Below are 20,037 nucleotides of genomic sequence, written 5' to 3'. Positions count from 1 at the left end.
AAATGGAATAGATTGGTCTTTGTGTGAGGGTGTGTGCACGGATGGTGCAAAATCAATGACATGAAAATTTGTAGGCTTTGTGGTGTGAGTAAAGATGATCAACGAGAAAATTGAATGGACTCATTGCAGCATTCATAGACAAGCATTAGCATGTAAGCGTATTCCCGCAGAATTATCCGCTACTTTGAATGATGCGGTAAAAATTGTAAATTTCATAAAATCACGTGCGACAAACTGCCGTCTATTTCACGCGCTTTGTGAGGAATTGAGAGGCCTTCATGTTACTTTACTTCTTCACACAGAAGTTAGAGTGCTTTCCCGTGGCAAAATTTTGACACGCTTATTTGAATTGAAGTCAGAAGTCCAAGCATTTTTTGTTGATCATCCATTTCACTTGTCCACTTGCATATTCGATCCTCTTTGGATGCAAAGGCTTGCATATTTAGCTGACATCTTTTCAAAATTAAATGAATTAAATCTATCCTTGCAAGGTGCAGTTGTTAATATTTTCGTTGTATATGATAAAATTGAAGCTATGGTAAAAAAATTGAATTTCTGGATCCAATGCCTGGAAGTGGGTGAGTTTTCTTGTTTCACTTCTCTTAGTAGTTTTTTATCAGAAAACTTAATGAAACTTGATGAAAGCGTTAAAAGAAATGTATGTGAACATCTGCAACATCTTGAACTAACTTTTGACGAGTATTTTCCTAATAGGCGTAACGTCCCTCTCTCAAACAACTGGATACGCAATCCTTTTGAAGGAAATCCATGCTTAGAGAACACCCTGACATTACCTGAAAAGGAAATGCTCATCGAGTTATCCTGTGATAATTCATTGAAAACTACCTTTAAAGAGCTCTCGTTAATTGACTTCTGGCTCAGTGTAAGAAATGACTATACCGTTTTATCCAAAAAAGCAATTCGAATTTTATTACCATTTTGTACAACATATCTGTGCGAGAAAGGATTTTCCTCCTATACTTATCTCAAAGATAAATACCGAAGCAGATTGAATGCAGAGCCTGATTTAAGACTCAAACTGTCAGACATTGAACCAAACTTTCAATTTCTTTGTTCCGTCAAACAGCCACAAATATCGCATTAAGGATTTTTTCCCCAATTTAAAGTATGCTTAAAAAAATAGTTGGTTTATAAAACTTCTTGTTTATAATTTTTCTTGTACATGTAGTTTTAACTTTTTATTAATGTTTGCACTTAATGATATTTTACAATTATATTTTTGTTTATTGCAATCAAATGCTGCAAAAAATGGAAAGCAAACATGCTGTTTTTTTATTGTTTCTTACATGTTACTAATTTCAACATTCAGGGGGTTCGCGAACTTTTTTGCCTGTTCCAAGGGGTTCGCAAAGAGAAAAAGGTTGGGAACCGCTGCCTTAAGACATACATAGGTACACAAGATTGAAAAAGAATGATGAAAAGTTTAATTAGATTAAAAATTGTTACCATATCTTGCTAAATTTTTACTAGTCATTTCAAAGCAAGAGTAACCAAAAGTGTATAGGCATCAGGAAAAATCTCGATCAAAAAATGAGCATGTCTACATATATTTTGTAAAGAACAAAACCTCTTTGTTCCAAGCTCAGTATCCAATTTGATTAGCTCTAAATCACATAAGTCTTTCATTGAAACTAACTGAGGAAATAGTGAATATGCTGACTTTTAGTTATAATGGGGGAAAAAGAAATTGAAATTGTAGTTTTAAATTCTAATTAGTTGTACGTGCCCAAAATTAATGTATTTTGTAATATTAAAAATTGCCTAGATACATCAAGTGTTTATCAAAATTGGACATGATGTAAATATTATGTTAAATTTAAAAATTGAGTAATTGAGAGATACTTCACTATGCAGTGTTTCAATGTACTTTAAAATGAAGATAATACAGTAAGAGATAAAAAGAAATTAAGGTATGTTTCTGACTGGATGATATAGAAAGGCTGTAAAATTCAATAAAATACCGAAATTCATCAATTTCCAAAAAAAAAAAAAAAAAAAAAACAATTTCTTTTTTCAAAAAAAGATAATGGAATAAGCCACAAGCTGAAGATATTAAAGGTTCTAAAGATTTGGATCAAAATTTTACTCATAAGAGGTCTAAAACTCTTAAATGCAACAAAAAAGGGGGGGGGGAATCCCTACTTTATAAATTCAAATCAGAAAGTTCAGATCAAATAATATCAAAAGATATTTGTTTTGTATTGATATGCAAACCTTTTGCAAGCTAAAAATAATTTAGGAAAGTGAGACTGAAGCAAATCTAGAAACACTTTTTAAGATTATAAAAATTGTAATTTTCTAATTTTTTTTCTGATGTTAAAAAATGAGGCCCGAGTCACAAAGTTTGGAAAATTATGTGATATTTCACAGCTCCTATTTACATGGTGAGGACATTAGGGGGGGGGGGACTCCTACATGATAAAGGTATCTTTTCCCAGAAACTTGAGAAAAATCTTCCAATTACAATTGCAGAAAATTTAAAGACCTTTTATGAATTGGATGAAATAAGCTGAATACTAATAGGAGTAAAAATTTGTCTATCCAATACAAACGTATAATAGGGAAAAGTAAAAACATACCAAAGGTTGATTCTCTGCAATCGGAGTTTTACATAAAACAAACAGCAAAAAATCCTATTTAAAGGTAATTTTGTTAAATATGTTGGACTTAGCCTGAACCTCGCATTCTAGCAGGTCAGAGTGTAACTCATATGTGATATATAATGCATCGCCCACAAAAATATGAAGATAGTGATCGAAAATTTTATTATCTAATACGAGAAGCTTAAAAACATGGAGTAAAATCTACTTTCAAACTTTCACCCAAATTTATCAAACCTATATGACAAGTTAAAATTACACTAAATTTCAGAAGAATAAAATAAAATACCCTCTCCCCTTTACAAACACAGATAAGAACTCCAAGCAAGGAAACACTCTTGCAATTAGTTATTTGACACTATTCAACTAAAATGGAATTAATTTCAATTGCCCATGTCTTCCTCTACTTAAAACACGCTGTATTATGTGATGATAGTGTTTTAGATCCAACAATGCTTGCTATACACCGCCAGCTCAGTCATTTCCAGCCGAGGACTGCAGTTTCGTGCTTATTAGCACTCATCAGCCCGGCAGGTAATATATTGTACATTGGTATGTTATACATGGTACGTTTGGCACTCTTGGCTTCCTTAAGAGATTTTCCATCTCCAGCTCAGTCACTTTCCTATGCCGGGCTGATGAGTGCTAATAAGCACGAAACTGCAGTCCTCGGCTGGAAATGACTGAGCTGGCGGTGTATTTCTGCTTTAGCCCTGGCTAATGGGTGTAATTTACTGAATAATGCTTGCTATATTCAATGAAATATTTCAACATGAACCCATTGTGATCCCGTCTTAAAACTTCTACAGCCATTTCAGTAATATCTAATGTATAAACTTTTTCGAAAAGAAATTGAGGCAACGCATTTTGAGAAATTTAAAATTTTAATTTAAATTTAATTAAAATGTTTTTCTTTATTCTAATCGTGTTTCATATCATTGGAAAGGTCATTAAAAAGGCTGTCAAACAGCACTTGTTCCAGTTTTCTATCTTAACTACAAAAGATTCTAGGTAATTTTGAAAATTAGGTCATTTATGTGTTTTGACCTATTTTTGGTATGTTTACAGCGCTGTATCTTCGAAACCAATTCGTATTTTTCATTTAAAAAAAAACTGTCTATATAAATACTACCTCTGAACCAAATTTTATCAAAATCTGAAACCTTCACAAAAATAGTGTTTTAAAATCGGCACTTTTACATAAATCAAGTTATAAAATCAGCAGCTTTACAACACTAATTTTGAAAATCAGTACAGTCAAAAACAATATTAAAAAATCTAAAGTTTAATCAGAAAAATCTGCATTTTAAAATAGAAAACTTGTTTCTCTGTTTGAAACAAAATATACGTATATATTAAAATGCTAAGCTGGTTTATATGATATTCCTTAACTTTTAACCACTTTTTGCCAATGTGTATTCATCCAATTTTATCGCAATCTTTTAGCATCTGTTTTAAGGGATCGGTTCCTGATAGTTTCCTGTATTGTACCGAGTACGAAGCTAATTTAGCTGAATTAAAATGGTATTTTTTATACCTCTTGAGTTGACAGCTCCACTCTTCTCCCTCTGATAAAACTTGTTAAAAATAATAGTAGATGAAATTTGCACTTTCTGAACTAAAGCTAAAGTTGCTTTACTTTTCTTTTACAAAAATTAGACTGATTTAAAAAACCACAAAAACTCTGCTGATAAAGAAAATTCTCATAAAAGTAGTATGTTGATGCGGAACTGATGTGATATACCCCACCCTTGGCGACTTTTTCCTGTTGGCACCAAGAAAGCATCGCCAAGAAAACGATGTATGACGACATATGTCATACATCGTTCTTAGCGATGCTTTTTTAGCGCCAACAGGAAAAAATCAGATGAAAAAACATGATCAAAGCACTTCAGAACACAATATATATAAAAACAACATAAAAGCACAACAAAAAACATCACGAATATATGCTTCAAAAATGTACAGGGCCGGGGTTTTTTGTAAACATATTAAAATACAATGAAATAAATTATTGTATTAATTACAAGTCAAAATTGATACATTAATTTTTTTTTCATCATTTCTCCGGGATACGAGCCCTCGGTCTCATAGTACTTTCATAATGAGACCTCGGCTCGCCGGCCCTGCCTCGGTCTCATTACGAAAGTACTATGAGACCTCTGGCTCGCCAGGACCTCGCTCCGCTCGACCCGTTATCCCTCCGACTGTTAATATACATTACAGTCGGAGTATGGTCACAGTTATGTATATTTTCATGGAGACACCCAAGGGTGGCTCCTTCCGTTCGGTGTACAATAATGACACAGTTTTAAGTGTGAAATATGCACCATTATTGTGCAGATTTATTAATAAAATTCAGCATTTTTAAGAGTACAACCGAAAGAACTTTCAATTGTTAACATAAAATTCAGTACCTAAAGGAGGCACGTTAATAGAATGTCTAAATAATTCGTGGCATCGATAAGAATTAACTTTTAGAACAAAATAGCCGTACTATTTCTGTAAAATTAATTTACATACAGTAAAAATAAAGTTAAAAACTACAAGAACCCCTCAAGGATTTGTAAAAACAAAGAATTTTGGAAGTGAGAGGTTTTTTTTGAATTATAAAATAAAGAACTTACCTTTTTATATAGTATAAATATTCGCACTCAGTCTAAAACAATACATCATATGACAATGGCACATTACAGATACACACCACGTTGGAGTTAACTTTTAATTAACCTTCAAGTTTGAAGAAACTGGCATTTTCTAATGTTTTTACTTCAAAACACAACTACTGAATTTAAACTAACACAAAATAAGCATTCCTGTAAGGTATATTGCACGAAACAACACCACGTATCTCTCCTACGTGAAACCCAAGTAAACAAGTTTGAACATATCTGTAAGATTGCCTTCGGGTTGCTAAACACAGGTTAGTTTGGCCAGGGATGCCATGCATAAAAAATTATCGCCTCATTGGCGAAAAAAATATTTTAATTTTGTGCAAAAAAAATCGAATGTCGCCAAATGGGGGGGTATATCACATCTGTACCGTTGATGCAATACTTTCACAAAAACAGGTAGTGAGAAAAAAAATCCTGGATTGGCCCCTGATCTAGTTTAAACCTGAAGGTCTACTTTTAACAAACACAGTAAGTTATTAGTCACGATAACACAGTTATCATGACTTGAGATATATGCCAGTGAGGAAATTTGCTGAAGGAACAACTGCTCTTTTTTTTTTTTTTTTTTGTATTGTGCATATTAATCAACGTAAAATTTCTAAAGATGTACATGCATATATCAATGTAAGTAAATTATAAATATATACAAGTTATCTAAATCTATTCATAACTTTGTGTTTATTTGTTTAAGCATGAATTTAAATATGTAGTATTTTCTATAATTTCATTGCTATCTGGATTTTGTTGATTTTGTTTAGGGATTCGTACTGATATGCAACTACACAAACTTTAACAAAAGTCTTTTTTTTCCTTTTTTTTTTTAAATATAAAATTAAATTTGTACTGATATCAATTAATTCATTCAATTAAATTGATTTTTGATGTTAAAAACTTTTAATGTTTGCATACATGAATCAAAAAAAAAATGTGGGTAGTCAGAAATGATGGCTACTGTTCACAAAAAACATTCTTTAAATCTTTGACAATGTTTCCATATTTAAATGTAATCTTTTGTGAATTATAGGAAGCTGACGAGGAAAGGAAGAAGTATGGAAAGGAATTAGAAGAAAAGAAAAGACTTCTTGAAAAGGAAATATTGGACAAAGTTAACTTACAGAACAACTTGCAGAGTTTGAAAGAAGAGTTATCTTTTCGAGAAACTATTCATGAAAAGGTATCCTGCGCCAAAAGCTGTGCTAAAGCTAATGGGGTGTAATCAAATCAATTTGTTTGTACTGCAATATTCGTAATTCATAAAAACAGACATTAATGAGGTTTAATTAATGAGTATTTGATAATATTTTTCTCCAAATGTTCATTTAAAAAATATTTTACTTTAAAAAAATTGCCAAAAACTTCCTTATATAACAGTTGATAGAGTTACGAGAGAAAATTCTAAACAATCCCAAAACAACTAATTTCACTTCCATTTATAATTCAAAAGAATGTTATTAAATGTGCAATATTGAGGTGGAAAAAAAGCGTAATTTTTTAAATAAGTTTTACATAATGCTTTAACAAAAATCATTTTTTAAATCATAGATTTAAAAACAAGAAATTGATGATTAAACACTTAATTGTAAAACTTATCCTATTTTTTTAGTTCAAATTTTCAATATAATACATTTTGTAACTACAAAAATTTGTAATTTATTGCATTTAAGTCAATTATTGCAACACTTTCTTTTGCACATATGCATAAATGTCGAAAAAGAAAAAAGAATCCTGCATATACAAATTGAAATTTTTAATGAGAAATTTAATTTCTGCATAACTACATTAAAATCAGCTGCATATATAAGTTATTTATATTAAGCATTCGGTGCCAATTTCAACCTTTTTTTAAATGGTTGGCCCCCCTCTGTCGGGCAAGATTCAAATTTTAGCACAGTACAAAAATCGCCAATGAAGCAATGATTTTTTTAAATATGGCATCCCTGGCTATACTAACCTGTTTGGCAACTCGATGGCAACATAGGTCTATTCAAACTTGTTAATCCTGTGCAGGTTTGGGGGTGCTTATTATTATTTTTGTTTTGTGCAATGTACCTCATAGGAAAGACAAATTCATGTTTTTTCAAACTCGGTAGTTGTGTTTTGATGCGTCAGTATTAGAAAATGTCAGTTTCATCAACTAGACCGTGAATGAAATGGAAAATAAAAGATGTGGGTGTGTCTCTGTAAGGCGCCATTGTTTGATTGCAATATGTTGTGTTTTCGTTCTTGACATTAGTTCCTTATTAATTAGTTGTTTCTGGCTGAGTGCATGGATTTAGACAATGCAAAGGTATGTTGTTGCTTTTTTTTAGATGTCTAAAAAAATGATCACTTTCGAAACTCTGATGTTTTTACAAAATCTTGAGTTTTTTTCGTAGTTAACTTTATTTTTAGTGCATAAAAATTTATTTTACAAAACTAGTGTGGTTGTTTTATTCCAAAAGTTAATTCTTATCAATGTCAAGAATTATTCAGGAAAATTCCTCAAGTTTTTTGTGATTGATTTAAGCATTTCAATGCATTTTTAGAATGTTTTCATTTCCATAAAGGTGTATCCCTTTAGGTACTGAATAACTGAAAATATGTTGACTCGAGCATTTTATGAAAATATGAAGGCGTTATTTTGTGTAAAATATAGTTGATATTTTTGGTTATTTTGAAAGCATTTCTGGATAGCAAACTAAGATATATGGTATTTTTGTATTGTTTATGTTTGTGATGTTCTTTCGAGACATTTCTACTTTTCATGCATCGAAATTAGAATAACTTTGCGTTTTTTTGACTGAAATAGTATTAAAAATGCAAACTAGTAACTTAGAGTTTTTTCTAATTTAGTAGCATTTCTGTTCATAATTTACTTTCTGATCTTTTTATGTTTGTGATTGGTTTTGGGTATATTTTCCGCTTAAGGCTGTTCCAGTAGAAAAACATGCTAAACTTGACTCTTTGGAAACAGCGACAAAAAAAATCTAATCGCCGGATTGCAATGAAACTTTTTACTATATCAGATGAATGTGTAAAGAACAACGTGCATGAAGTAAATTGGTGCTGAGTTACCTACATTTATTACAAAATGATATTAAAAAGCACTTTTGTCAAATATGAAATATTTCTCTTACGCACATTCATGAAAAATCAGCTAAACACAGAGATTCGAGATTTTTTCGCCTGAACCATAGAAACAATGTAGACGCATTGCAATTAAAATATTTTGTAAATATCATTAAAAAAAATTTTAATGCTCACGTGTTCTGAAACTTACTCGATTCTGTCCACTAATCTTATAGTTGCCTAAAGTGCTAATAGATGGCGTCAAAAACTCGAATAAGTAAGGATACGTGAAATTAGGGTCTATTTTATTAATAGCTCGTTTTTTTTCTCTTTTTTATGCTAATAATTGATTCCATATGGACCATAAACATTCTGTAACAAGTTTCATTCCTTCGTATTCATCATAAAGCAGTCTAGATTTTTTTTTCTCTAAAACCAATTGTTCGTGATCACGTGGGGATCCCGCCGGACAAATATCACCATCAGTTAGTTTTGCAGATGAAACCTGGATCGAACTAGATTTTTGCGAAAAATTGAGGCTTTCCATGCGTGTGCCTGAAGTATCGAGCCAGTGGTATCGGATGTCAGTGCTTGTAGCTTGTGCTCAAGGCGGCAGTGATTGTAGTCGAAGAAAGAGAAAGGGGGGAGGGAGGACATCCCCGGCTGTATTTTTCGTGTTAGAAAATAGGTGGGTGAACAAGGAGTGGAAGGTTGGCCAACAAGTGATCGCCGGAGAATCTTTCCTAATCCGCAATGAATATCTTCCTAAATTGACGCAACAAAGATCATTAAAATTTCGTGATATTTTATTTAAACAACGGTTTTAACTATTTTTCAAGAAGTAATTAATATTTTCTAATGTTAACGAAGGACAAAGATGATCTGAAAATAGTTCTTATTTAATAATAAAAAAAAACCTTGCTCAATCCATTTGCTCAGGTGTGACATTTTTGTGCATATATTTGCCCTTTATAACAAAGAGCAAATGTATTATCTATGATAATATGATATGAACTTTCTAAAAAAAAATATTTTTGAAATTGAAAAATAAAGATTTTTACATATTGTGTGCGTATGCGTAATATGCTCAAATCATTACCTTTTAGACACGAAACTTTTTTTAGAAACTAGGTACTTCGTATATTATGTATTGTTTAATAGTTTTTATATTTGAATGTATCGAAATTTTAAGACAAAGCTTAAAATTCTGGGAATGAAATGCAAATACAAACATAAAAATGTCAAATTAGTGCAAATGGATAGTGTAAATCTGTATATCAATTTTATACTTTAAAGTTTTAGACTTGGAAAAGAAACAGATTAAGTAAGCATTAGATTGATAAGCGTTTATTTAAATTGCACGAGAAGTGTTATAGTGCGATCCGCGAGTTACTGATCATCAGTCAGTAACGAGAAGTAACTTGTAACAAAGGTTTTGATTGGACATTATGAAGGTTAAGTACGATATACTTACAGAGACATCTAGAAATTTTCAAGGAAGTCACTTTTCTTACTAGTACAAATTGTTATCAGATAAAATGTTGAATCGCATTTTTCTAGGTTAAATTTAATTTTACAGGTTCATTTACTGAGATATGTTGATCATCCATGCTTATTCTAAGTGAAGGGAAAAAAAATGCATTTAATAACTATCCATTTATGCTGTTTGTTATTAAAAGTTGGTCGATTACATGCATTGATCTAAAATGCTCTCAACGGCAGTAATTGACAAAAACGATCTACCTGTAGTAATGACATACGTTAAATGTTAGTTTTAAAGCTTTTTTCTTTATACCAAAGTAATTAGAAAAATTTTTATGCTAAAGATATGAATGTGTATAGTACAACTTTTGTTGAGAAAAAAATATTTTAACCATTAATTGACTAGCTTGGTTAATTACTAATGCTCTTAATCAGCGGTTCCCAACCTGTATGTTGCGACTTCCAAGGGAGCCGCGAAGAATTTCTTATAAGGGAACACATTCAAAAACATATCATTAAACAGTTTAAAAACTAAAATATGTAGAGAAAAATTGAATTTAGAGAAGCATCAATACTTGAGCGTAGTGGCGAATTTAAGAGCCTGATCGCTCAGCATTATTACATTTTGGTTTATGGACTTGCATCCCTACAAATTGCCGTGAAAGAGTCTCGAAAAAACCTCCCTATAACATTATCTAAAATTGTCTGAAAGTTCGTTTTTCGAACTTCAATATCGAATATTTTTTGTGTCCCAACCCTCATCCTGAAAGATGTCATGCGTTTTCAGGACTTAATTTTGGAAATATTCCGAAAAGTGCCCATAACCGTAAAAATAGCGAAGAAATGGATTTTTAAGCTTTCAATTTCGGAAACATTTCGCAGGAGTGCCTTCTGTTCCTTTCGTATAATTAAAGACCGTATAAGCAATCCTTTTCAGGACTTACATTTTTAAAAAAGTTACGCGAGAAATTTCGATAAGTGAAGAGAAGGGTAAGATCATTTCAGTTACAAAAGCTCCACGACCCCCCCCCCCTTCCGAAAAAAAGTACAAAAGTACAATACATTACATGAAATACACCGCCAGCTCAGTCATTTCCAGTCGAGGACTGCAGTTTCGTGCTTAATAGCACTCATCAGCCCGGCATAGGAAAATGACTGAGCTGGAGATGGAAAACCTCTTAAGGAAGCCAAGAGTGCCAAACGTACCATGTATAACATACCAATGTACAATATATTACCTGCACTTCATCGTTAGCATTTAAAATATGAAAAACAAGACAGAAAAAAAATGCTATCATTCCTTTTTTTTTCCTCAATGCACCGGTGGAAATCGAACCCACGACCTCCGGCAAAAGGAAGCGAAGTTTCTACCACAGAGCCACGAGGGCACTGAAAAATGCCTAATGAGTGAAACATCATTGCTTATTGCGGTCACGTTGCTCAATGTCTTATGTTAGTCAAAATCCACATTCTTTGTGATTGGTAAATAGCAAGTAACGTGATTCTTTGCTGCGTTCAAAATTCATTCGTTCGAATTATTTGCACGCACAAATATAGGGTTTATTTTTATTAATTATTTTTACTGTGTTTATTAATATATTTTTAGGTGATAAATCTAAATAGATCTAGGTTTGGTGATATTTTTATTTCTTTGTTTTTTTTTTTCTTATTTTATTGGCAGTTTCTTTCAGATTGAAGAGTTACAAGTTATCATAATTTTTAACTTTCAATGCTTTTCTACGGTGATTTTGAATGATTCTAAGGGGGGGGGGGGCGGAGTTTACTAATCTTGCTAAAATTAAAGAAAAAAAAACAGTATTTAGTTAAAATTTCATGACGTTCGGGAAGCAGAGAAGTGCTTGAACTAAATCCAATAAGTAACTTTGCTAACTTGGTCTTCCGTTTTCTGCTCAAGTCATTGTGGCAAAACAAGACGCATGTTTTTTTCTGATCAACGTTTTGAATACAACCAACTTTAAACTATAATACGCAAAAATAAGCTGTCGTGAAATGTATGATAAATTTACTTTTTCACCAATCAAAATTGAACATTTATATCTTTAATATACAGTCGGCTCCCGCTCCAAAGCGATTCAACTTACGCCAAATGCCTATAACGCAAGTTTTTCTCGAGTAACGAATGTTAGAGCTAACGCGAATTCCTCACCCACAACACGAAAACTTTTGGAAAGGAATCGTGGCTCAAAGTGACGACTTCGCTATTTACTACTAAATATTAGTTTCGTGAATATACTTTCATCCTTTTAACATCACTAACTGCTCTAGTTCCCACCTAGCACTAGTCAAAACATCGCTTTGTTAGTGTGTATAAATAACAACTCTTTTAAATTCTAAATATGAAAGGTGATGAAATATTCTGCACCAAAGCACGCTGTTTCATGCTAAGTTGGTGAAGATGGAAGGAAAAAGTGAAAGTTTGTGACAAGATAACGAATTCTTGAAAGCTTGAAACACTAAAAAATGGTTCGAAGGCAGTGGCGGATTTACCAGGGGGAGGGGGAGATGACCGCTCCCTCCGTAACTGTCATTTTCGAAAACCAATAATATAGAATTAAAGGAATTCCACAAATTTGCTTTAAATTAAGTTAAGACAGTGTAGTCGATGGACAGCATTACCCACTTTTTGATTTGAACTGAAGCTCGCCCTTCCCCCTCTTTTGATCATTAATAATTTTTATATTTCTATATGTATCGTCCAACCTTTTTCTTCCATGGACTACACTATGCTGTTATGATGATACATTTTGCTATGACTTAGAACAGTAGTTTCTTGAACACTTGAAGGAGGCGATAAGTTTGTGAGGGGTGATAGGGGGTGATTAGCATTTAAAATACAGGCTAAAGGGGGACAGTTGATTCCCTCCCCCCTACACAGTGGGTTGAGGGGAGGAATATGGCTTTCACTTTTTTCACGTTTGCCCCTTGAAAAGAATTTAAATCCGCCCCTGATCGAAGGTAGCACAGCAATACTGTATAGTACTATTACAGTGTAGTGTTTTATTATTACTGCATACTCTATGTACCGTATTTTTTTTTCATGTCTCTCTCTCTCCCATTGATAATTGATATTGTGCATCGTTTGAATACTGCTGTTTATTTAAAAATACGGTAAAAATTCAGCTGTTTATGCAAGAAACGGTAATATATTGTTAAGAAATTGTCTGAAACAGTTTGAGGGGTGTTTAAAAATGTCTTAAATAATTGGGTATGTTAATAAAAAATTCGTATATTGTCCGTTTTCCACGAGAAGGCGCTTGACTCCTCCTTCGTCACGTGGTATTCGATGATTCGATTTCGCTGTTTTCGGCAGAAGGTATATTCGGATCATAGCATTTTGTTGTAAACGCAGCAGTTTTTAAAATGTAAGAACAACTAAAATGACAACTGACAAGTAATGTAAAGGACACTAAGACATTTTTGCACATCTAAATGCACGCCCAAGTTAAGGCTGTCTGGTTGACCCATTTAGAAGAGCAAGGATTGCTTACCGATCACCCCCCGCGTAAGATGGAACTCTGCATTCGAAGAGGTGGGGTTAAGTGCCTTCTCGTCAAAAACGGACAATACATACTCTTTTCCACAACGAGAAATTTTGACTTATCCACGAGGTGTCTTGGAACGCCTCCCTCCAGTAAGTCGAGACTCGACTGCATATCTGAACACGTCAAATTTTACGGGAATTTTTTCTAATTAAAAAGCAATATGCACCTGTCAAAAATATTCAGTGAATGCGTGACTGATACGTGCATAAAAGTATGTTTAAAAAATAATTCCAAAAAAAATAAACTGTATGAAGAACATCGAGCAAACAGCGTTGTGACCTGTTCAGAAAAAAAATGGTAACACATCAATAAATTCTCGATTAAAACAAGCATCCCTATGAACTCCGCTCACCCCCCCCCCCCTTAAAAACAGTTCTGGTAGTTTTCGGGATTTGTGGTACTACTTCCGTTTACTCACATGTGTTGGCAACGATATGGTTGATAGCAAGCATCGAGCGCAATATTTAATTCGCTTCTGAATGATCACAAGCTAGAAACGCAGTAGACAGCAAGTGTAAACATTCAGTGCGCCAGAGGATTACGCGCCAAAGTTCATCACTTGTGACGTCACGCCTTGATTGAAAATTCGGACATTTTAAAGAATTAATTTAAAATTAAATGTTTTTGAACATTAAAGATTTTCCTCGCCCAACTTTTTTTTTTGTTTTCGCTCATTCTATCAACTTCAGTGACTAAAAGTAGTACATTATACTCCCGATTATCCGTGTTGGATTATCCGGTTTGCAGATTATCTGTGAAGCCAAAAATTCAAATTAAAAAATTTTAAATTAAAGTTAAAAATTATGCCACATTTTAATACATATTTCAAAACTAGTACTCATGTATTACTTGTATTATTAGAGTATCGTAATTAAACCCGAAGTATTTTATGTACCACCGTGCACTTTACTTATAGCCTCCAAATACACTTTTCTGTGTGCTTGGTCATATTCGGATTATCCGTGTTTTTCGATTATTCGTGTACACCCGTGCATTAATTAGCACGGATAATCAGGGGAGCAGTGTGCTTTTGATTGATGGAAACGACCCCATTACTAGTTCGCCGCTTTCTGATTTTGAAGTTATTTCATTCGCTGAAAACTAACCCTATCAAAAATATTTGCACCAATGTGATAGTAGACAGTCGACTATCATTATTTTGATGCTTTGTGCATTTAACTGCCCAATATAAAAAGCATTCTCTGTTGACTACTCATTTCATTATGCTTTGTTTTAGTTTGAAAAGTTGACACGTAATGTTTTCAGTAGTATCAAGACTTAGTTTGAAAAACTTCGGTAAAATTCAAGGGATCAAAAAATGTAAAATTTTAGGAGTTTGAATTTTGCAACTAAGCATTAATTTGTCACGTCGCGTCGACGTGAGCTAAGACTCAGCACACATGACACTTTTCCTAATCGATTTCCAGCACGCCCCCCCCCCCCCCCCCCAGTTTCCGGCTAGGCAGACCAGGGCTCTAGTCGGCCCTGCACGTCCAAAGAGAGAAAAGTCTCTCAGTTTTTGAAGCCTAATATCGTCATAAATTGTGACCTGCCCCATCACTACCCTTGCAATAAAGAAAAACTCTATCATCGATAGGTAGATGAAACGAAATACTGATCCACTTTCCAATTTAGGCGAAAACTAAGATCAATCTCGGAGGGGGGGGGGAGCTGATCATCCCCCTCTTTGCACGACTGGGCCCTGTTAAATGTCGTAAAAAACTATGTTTTCTTCAAAATTTTAAAAGATTCGTACCTAGCAAGGGCGCCCGTATAGGGGGTACTATTTTCTTTGTAAAAATATAAAAATATTTCTTCTACAGCCATTACTGAATAAATAATTAAAAATGTCAAATTTTAATGACTCTAATCTGTCCTGAAATCTGCCTCCATGAGGAAAATATCTTGCTAAACCATGGTTAAAATTTCTGAGCCCCCTCCCCCTTACAATTTTGCATATGGGTGCCCATGGCACCAAGTGTTCTCTTTAAATCCATGGTAATTTTTGTGGATCTTTGTCAAGAACAAAAGGTAAAATTCCTCGTAAAGATTTAAAAAATGTGACCTTTCAAAGAAAATTTTCTTTTAAACTGTCCAAGTCTGATTTAACAAACTTTCTAGTATTTTCTATTACTATTTAGCAAATTCTATAAATGCAGCATAAAGGAAACAAAGCTTCTAAAGATTAATATTTCAAAAAAAAAAAAAAAAACATTAGATTGACAACTTTTATTAGTAGATTTAATAGCCAAAAATAAGACATTTCTAAATTATGTTGCGGTAAATTTACCGAAGTTTCCGCGGTTAAAAAGTTGAACCCTTGGTATAATGAAATCATTTCTGATCAAAACTTCAAATCGAAGCAAAAATGCTCTCATCTCATTTCACTGCAGCGGTTTTGTTTGCTTTTCCGATTCCTTCGCGCTGTCAATGCCTGAAGGCACTTGAGGGGTGTGTTTTGAACAATGAAAGACATTCCTCACTGACTCCTCTGAAGAACAATATGTCCCCTTCCACTCGAAATTCCGGTTTAGAGGTCCCCTTTTCTGGATGTCGCGTAAATCCTGTCAGTTGTAAATCTAGTTTGCGGCTAAAACGTACAACGAGCATGATGCTTTCGTCACAACCAGGGTGCAACATTTTGCGCCATCTATTGGGTAAAGGGAGTTTTTTTTCCTAAACACGGACACTCTTAAAACATTGTGATTTGAACTGCTTTTCTCGTTTTTAGTAGAGTATGAGAAAAGTTTTTCTTCAGTGAAATGCATGTTGGCAAAAAGCTTTTATTTCTATTAGTACAGAACTTTTTAACAAACTATTATAGTAATTTGTTAATTCAAGCATTTTAAATAACTTCTAGTGTTTCTTCTTTGTGTACAAAAACTTTCCAGTTTCTGGTATTTTTGAAGGGTATATTCCAGTAGTTTTTTTGCTGTGGTTTCATGTTTTAACATATATTGTGTTCTGAAATCTTTTGATCATGTATTTTTTATCTGAATTTTTCCTGTTGGCGCCGAAAATGCATCGCTAAGAACGATGTATGACTTATGTTGTCATACATTGTTTTCTTGGCGATGTTTTTTTGGCACCGACAGGAAAAAGTCATCAAGGGATGGGGATATTTGACATTAGTTCCTGCAATTTTTCTATTTTAAAGTACAGTATAGCTTAGATATAACAATACCCGATTTAATGATTTCCTCAATTTAATGATACATTTCACTGGTCCAGTTTTGACTGCATTAAATGTCTATGCTCATTGATTTAACGATAACTGTAACTTTTTCCAGTCTCTTGACAACCGTTGGATCGGGGCTGTACTGTGACTGCAAAAACACCAAGCATTCCATGTTATTGCTTTTTAATGAAATAACTTAAATCTGATATTTCAAACAAACAACTTCTCACATTGTTTCTCTCCCCCCATGTAACTAGAAAACATGGCGAAAAAGGCGTTTCTGACTATAACCAGAAATTTTTTGACACATAGCTAAGTTATATGTTCATTGTCATTTTCTTCCTATGAATATTTTGCAAAAGCCAAAAGGATTTAATAAAAGATTATTTTTCCAGTTTTCTATGAAAACTAATTTTTTTATGAAACTAGTATGTCTCATATGTACTCTGATTCCAAAGTTAGCAGTTTACGAGGCACATCGAATAAAAGATCAGGTTTTAAACAAAAAGGATATATCTCTAATTCCAACATCATATCAAATAATACACAAAGGTTTTCCCTTTAGCAAACACAAATTGCCAGCCAAACTAACATATCTTTGCTTTGATATCACATCGAAACGAAGCAAAAGGTTTAATCCTTGAAAAGTACTTGACTAGTCCTTGAATATAATTTTCAACTTTGTGTATGAAGTATGTTTTGTTTTCCACTTGTAGCTTAAAATAGTTTAATATGTATTTTCTTGAATTTTAGGAGCTTTCTGAATCAAGAATTCTTAAAACGACTGAAATAACTGATATTGATCAGTCATTCAGAGAAAATTATGAACAAAAGTTGTCTGAAACTCTGCAAGATTTGAGAGAGCAGTATGAATCAGAAATGAAATCTAACAGAGATGAAATTGTAATGTTATATGAATCTAAGGTAATAATTTTATGGTAAATTATCACTGTGTGCAAAACTAACTATGAAATTACTGATTAAATTTTAAGAAAAGTTGTTGAAGGAAAATCTTTTCATTGTTCATGAAAAGTTTTTTTAATTCTGAATTAGTCTATTTTTAGAATTTAATATTCTTAATATTCTTTTATGCTTAACTATCAGCAAAATTCGCATAACCAGAATTGGAGACTTTCTTGATAATTGGGTTTTTACTGCAATGCATTTCATTGAAATTTTGAGCCATAACTATAATCTCTTTAATGTGTTCTTTGATTATGCAGCTAGCTGATGTTCAATCAGAATTATCCCATAAATTAAAGACTTCTCAAAGCTCTGGAGAAGAATTTAGAAGCATGAAAATGAAAACCGAACAGATGTCCTCAAAATTGTCTGAATTGGAATCTTTGGTAAAAACTTTTATGAAATAGAAGAAATGTTATTCATTTATATTTATTTTTTAAAAAATTTCTAACTTTATCTGTGTGACATTCAATGGCATAACTGAAGCTGCCATGCAGATATTTTTTGTGATAAAAGTTTAAGTATTTGTCTGTGTAGTTCTTTTCATCCTTTGTAATTCTACCTGTTAATTTTAGAATTTCTTCTCTGTTCATGTTACGATTTATTGTTAACGTTTTGTTTCTTTTCAAGAATGATTCTTTGAGAAATCGTATCAAAGATTTAGAAAATCTGATTGAACAAGAAAGAGAATGGAATCATATTGCTCTTCAAGCCAAAGAAGAAGAACTGAGTAATTTAAGAAGTGATGTTGAAAAACAGATTCAAGAGTATCAAGAGCTCTTAGATATCAAAGTTGCTTTAGATATGGAAATAGCAGCTTATAGGAAACTGCTGGAAGTTGAAGAAAATAGGTATACAAAACCTTTGTTGTGCTAACTTACTACTTGTGGAAGTATTTTTCTTTTAAATTCTGTGTTCCTTAGTTCAGATTTTTCATAGAAAAATCTTTTTATATGTTCTTTCTATATGTTTTAATTTTTCTAAAATTCTAATGCTAAATTAAACTATCTTAAAATAACTGCAGATTAAAGTCAAAGAAAAATCAGAAAGTTTGTTTTAAATTATATTAACAACTATTTCATCACATTGCTTTCCATTCTGCAGGAGAAGGTATTTTGCACCAATTTCTTTCAATTCAGCTATATTTTAAAAAGTGAAATTCGTGATTTCTACCCCAAAATTATGATTTCCATCTCTGGTACCTAAATTTAAGTTTTCATAAATACTGCAATACATAAATGGTACTTGTTTTGAAACATAAACATTGAGTTTGTGCTTCTCTGAAAATTGAATGCTCTGTTTGAGATTTCAATTCTTTTGCACCTTGTAATTGTTTAAATCACTTAGACCATTTCAAATTACTTCTATTTATCCTATCTTAAAATTATTTCACGGCTCCCAAATGATCCTTTTTCCCCCGCCAAAGTCCGTTATTAAGCGTAAAGTTCAAGTCCGCTTTTGTAACATTTTTTTCCGTTTAGTCCGTTTTTATATCGTTTTTACTTAAAAATCAAATTTTAAAAGATTTTACTGCGTTAAAAGATAGTGTCTGTTATGCCCAAACACGCGGCCACGGCGCCTTGTTTCTATTCAACCTGTCTTCCATGTATTAAATCTATTTCGCTTCAGATTGACGTCATTACTCCTCCTTCAACTGCTGCAGCATGAAAATCTAGCAAATGGAGAGGTATGGGGGGAGGAGTTTTGAGGTCTTCGTACGTCCTTGAAAAACCTTGGAAAAGTGCTTGTCGAGTTTGAGATTTCCGTGCCACTTTCATATTTAAGTTTTCAGTCTTAATCCTTTTAAACTTATCAGTAGTTCTTAATATCAGAAAAGTACAGATGCAACATCTATTCAATATTTTAAATAAGATCTGAAGAAAAAAGTTTTTAATTAAAATATGCATTACAGTTCGGGGGGTAAAAAACTAAAACATGTTTGATTTGAAAAAATAAGGATCACCCCTCCTCCCATAAAAAAAAACTAAATTAAAATATGCATTGCACAATTATAACGAAGTATCCCCCTCCCCCCAAAAGGAAAATGAATTAAAATATGCATTATTGTTTGGGGGAAAAAACCCCCCTAAAACATGCATGTGATTTGGGGAGGAGGAATGAATAAATGGAGGTCACCCTCCCATTAATAGGGAGGGGAGCATTGTCGAAGTTTTTTAAATTTATTGAACTCCTCTATCTCATTAGAAATGTTTTACTGATCACAAATCTAGTATTTTTTCTGTATCATCAAAATTGAGTAAAATCTAGCTTTTTGCTTGTTTTGTACAGTATGCCATTACATAGGATAACGGGCGAATGAAATCAATGTTCATTTTTTTATTTTATAAATATTTTTGTCATCAAAAATATCTTTCACTGATGGACTTAATTTGGGCCATACAAAATTTATTTTACAATCTTCAGTCATGGGTTGAAGCACAATACTTCCTGTTTTAATCCTTCTGTTTTGAAGTGCTATCAGTTTGCTCAAATCATTTTTTAAAAAC

At 32.7% G+C, this 20,037-nt stretch overlaps 1 protein-coding gene across 1 annotated transcript in view; it reads left to right on the top strand.

The window, feature by feature from the left end:
* Positions 1 to 20,037, top strand: part of LOC129221707 (lamin Dm0-like) — a 58,577-nt gene that overhangs the window by 14,944 nt on the left and 23,596 nt on the right. The window contains exons 3-6 of the mRNA XM_054856188.1: positions 6,321 to 6,470; positions 17,321 to 17,491; positions 17,791 to 17,916; positions 18,161 to 18,381. Coding sequence (XP_054712163.1) covers positions 6,321 to 6,470; positions 17,321 to 17,491; positions 17,791 to 17,916; positions 18,161 to 18,381 — 668 coding nt within the window. The remainder of the gene's footprint in view (positions 1 to 6,320; positions 6,471 to 17,320; positions 17,492 to 17,790; positions 17,917 to 18,160; positions 18,382 to 20,037) is intronic.

Source organism: Uloborus diversus, chromosome 1 (genome assembly GCF_026930045.1).
Source record: "Uloborus diversus isolate 005 chromosome 1, Udiv.v.3.1, whole genome shotgun sequence".
Classification (NCBI taxonomy): Eukaryota; Metazoa; Arthropoda; class Arachnida; order Araneae; family Uloboridae; genus Uloborus; species Uloborus diversus.
The sequence above is the reverse complement of the archived record's forward strand: the minus strand, read 5'-3'. Positions and strand labels throughout refer to the sequence as shown.